This window comes from Alosa sapidissima, chromosome 6 (genome assembly GCF_018492685.1).
Source record: "Alosa sapidissima isolate fAloSap1 chromosome 6, fAloSap1.pri, whole genome shotgun sequence".
NCBI lineage: Eukaryota > Metazoa > Chordata > Actinopteri > Clupeiformes > Clupeidae > Alosa > Alosa sapidissima.
The window spans coordinates 38151164-38153663 of record NC_055962.1 but is presented as its reverse complement, the minus strand read 5'-3'; the positions used below and the strand labels follow the sequence as shown (position 1 = coordinate 38153663).

The 2500-nt window shown below is 45.0% G+C and overlaps 2 protein-coding genes across 3 annotated transcripts in view; both read right to left on the bottom strand.

Annotated features, from left to right (window-relative positions):
• Positions 1-2500, bottom strand: part of LOC121711568 — a 313646-nt gene that overhangs the window by 91133 nt on the left and 220013 nt on the right. The window lies entirely within an intron of this gene.
• The window catches only part of LOC121711564 (prospero homeobox protein 1-like), a 31976-nt gene continuing 29916 nt past the window's right edge, over positions 441-2500 (bottom strand). For both annotated transcript variants that reach the window (XM_042095265.1, XM_042095267.1), the window contains exon 5: positions 441-1722. In XM_042095265.1, the coding sequence (XP_041951199.1) occupies positions 1537-1722 (186 nt within the window). In that variant the 3' untranslated portion in view covers positions 441-1536. The remainder of the gene's footprint in view (positions 1723-2500) is intronic.

Here is a 2500-nt window from a genome sequence, read left to right as displayed (position 1 = left end):
CACATAAGGACAAAAAGAGTTGCGTCACCAGCCAGACTGTACCGCACCTCTAGTGGCACGGGGGCATCACTGCACCTCTGGTGGCACGGGGGCATCAGCACACCCTCCCTCTGGTGGCACGGGGGCATCACTGCACCTCTGGTGGCACGGGGGCATCACTGCACCTCTGGTGGCACGGGGGCATCAGCACACCCTCCCTCTGGTGGCACGGGGGCATCACTGCACCTCTGGTGGCACGGGGGCATCTCCAGTGCATCTCCAGTAGCACAGGGGCATCAGCACACCCTCCCTCTGGCACAATGGCGTCATCAGTCTCTAACTCACCCCTTCTGGAGCAATGGCCACATCAGCCCTTTCAGTCCTCAAACCCAGCGTACACCACAGCCAAAAGAGAAAAAACACATGTCGGACCCAGGGAACAGCAAGGCGTCATTTCAGTAGTGTGTGTGTGTGTGTGTAGTCCTGTTCCTCACAGTCTTATTCTCTATGGTTTCAGTAGTGTGTGTGTGTGTGTGTGTGTGTGTGTGTGTGTGTGTGTGTGTGTGGTCTTATTCTCTATTGTTGGTTTTTGGTGGAATAATAATTTATTTTCATTTTCGTCATCATGGGACAAACGCAAGTGCCACTCGTAACCAAGCAACAGTAACAACAGCAACAATAACAATAATAATAATAATAATAACAATAATAATAATAATAATAATAATAATAATAATAATAATAACAATAATAATAATAATAAGAAGAAGAAGAATAAAATAATAAGAATAAGAATCAACATCATTATTCTGGTATCAGACGTAATAGTCGTTTCTGACTCTACAAATGCCCTGCCCTCCAGACAAGAGAGATGCTCAAACCATCCAGCCAATCAGTTCAGTAACGTTACTTTCAAGTGTGTGTATGTGTGTGTGTGTGTGTGTGTGTGTGTGTGCTCCAGTGTGTGTGTGTGTGTGTGTGTGCTCCAGTGTGTGTGTGTGTTCCAGTGTGTGTGTTCCAGTGTGTGTGTGTGTGCTCCAGTGTGTGTGTGTGTGTGTGTGTGTGTGTGTGTGCTCCAGTGTGTGTGTGCTTCAGTAGTGTTTTCTCTGTGAAACTCAGCAGTACACTCCTCAGTTAAAGTCTCTTCAGATGCAAAACCAGCGAGAGGAGGAAACAAACAACAACAACAACAACAACAACGAAAACAAAACAAAACAAAAGAACACCAATCAGGAAAACCAGGAATGCTACCTCATACCTCACACATTCCCAATCAGGAAAACCAGGAATGCTACCTCATGCCTCACACATTCCCAATCAGGAAAACCAGGAATGCTACCTCATACCTCACACATTCCCAATCAGGAAAACCAGGAATGCTACCTCATACCTCACACATTCCCAATCAGGAAAACCAGGAATGCTACCTCATGCCTCACACATTCCCAGAAGGAGGGAAAATTCAATGCAAGTCCAAAACAAAAGAAAGAGCAAAAGAGTAATGTTTGGGGTGAGAGGGTATTGTCTCTTTTGATTGTTTGTTTGTTTGTTGTTTGTTTACTCGTGGAGTAGCTCCTGCAGGCAGTTGGGCGATTTGAAGACCTCGGGCACCTCGGAGTCCAGTTTGCAGATGACCTTATAGATGGCTTTCTTCCAGGAAGGGTCAACGTCCTTGCCTGCCACGATGGCGTTGAAAAACTCGCGCATTGTGATCTGAGCCACCTCCAGAAACCGCTCCGGAACCTGCGAAGAACACAAAACAGGAGAACCAACAGGATGAGAACCACCATAGAACACAGAACAGGAGAACCAAAAGGATGAGAACAAGCATGGAACACAGAACAGGAGAACAAACTCTGGGCCAGATGTACTAACGCTTTTGCGCCCATTTCAGGCGTATTTGTTTCGCAATGTGCGTGTAAAATTATTGCGAGGTATGTACAAACAGGCCGCAATGATGTAAAAGCGCAAACTGCCTGTCGCAGGAGCTGAAAGTGGCAGATTGCGTTTTTAATGTCTTGCATATGCATTCATGGGAGGATCCAGGGGAAAGTGTTGGAAAGAGTTTAGCGTAAAAAGATGGGAGGGGAAGAGTAAAGAGCGCCTAGTTATGTATTCCGCGGTATGTACAAAGACTGCTCCTGAAAGCGCACGTCTATTCTGTGCCTAAATACTTCCGCCTTGTAAAAGCAGGTGTTAATCCAAATTGCAGTTCAATGCGTCAATAAGAGAACCTTTCAAAGACAACAGAATCGCTATTTAGAGCACCAGTTTTGGAAGTATTTGTACTATCAAAAGCAACCTTAACTTTCGTTGGCCTTTCGCATGTCTTACTTTCACTTTCACGTCATTCACTTAAACTTTCCTACTTGCTAGATTTGACCAATCTTCCATAGCCTACATGTATGTGCACAAGTAGTTTGAGTAGAACTACTGATCTTCATTATCTCCCTGCTTGTTGACATCTTATCATGTATGGTATTATTTCATGATCGCTAAACGTTTGATTCTTTTAATGTTG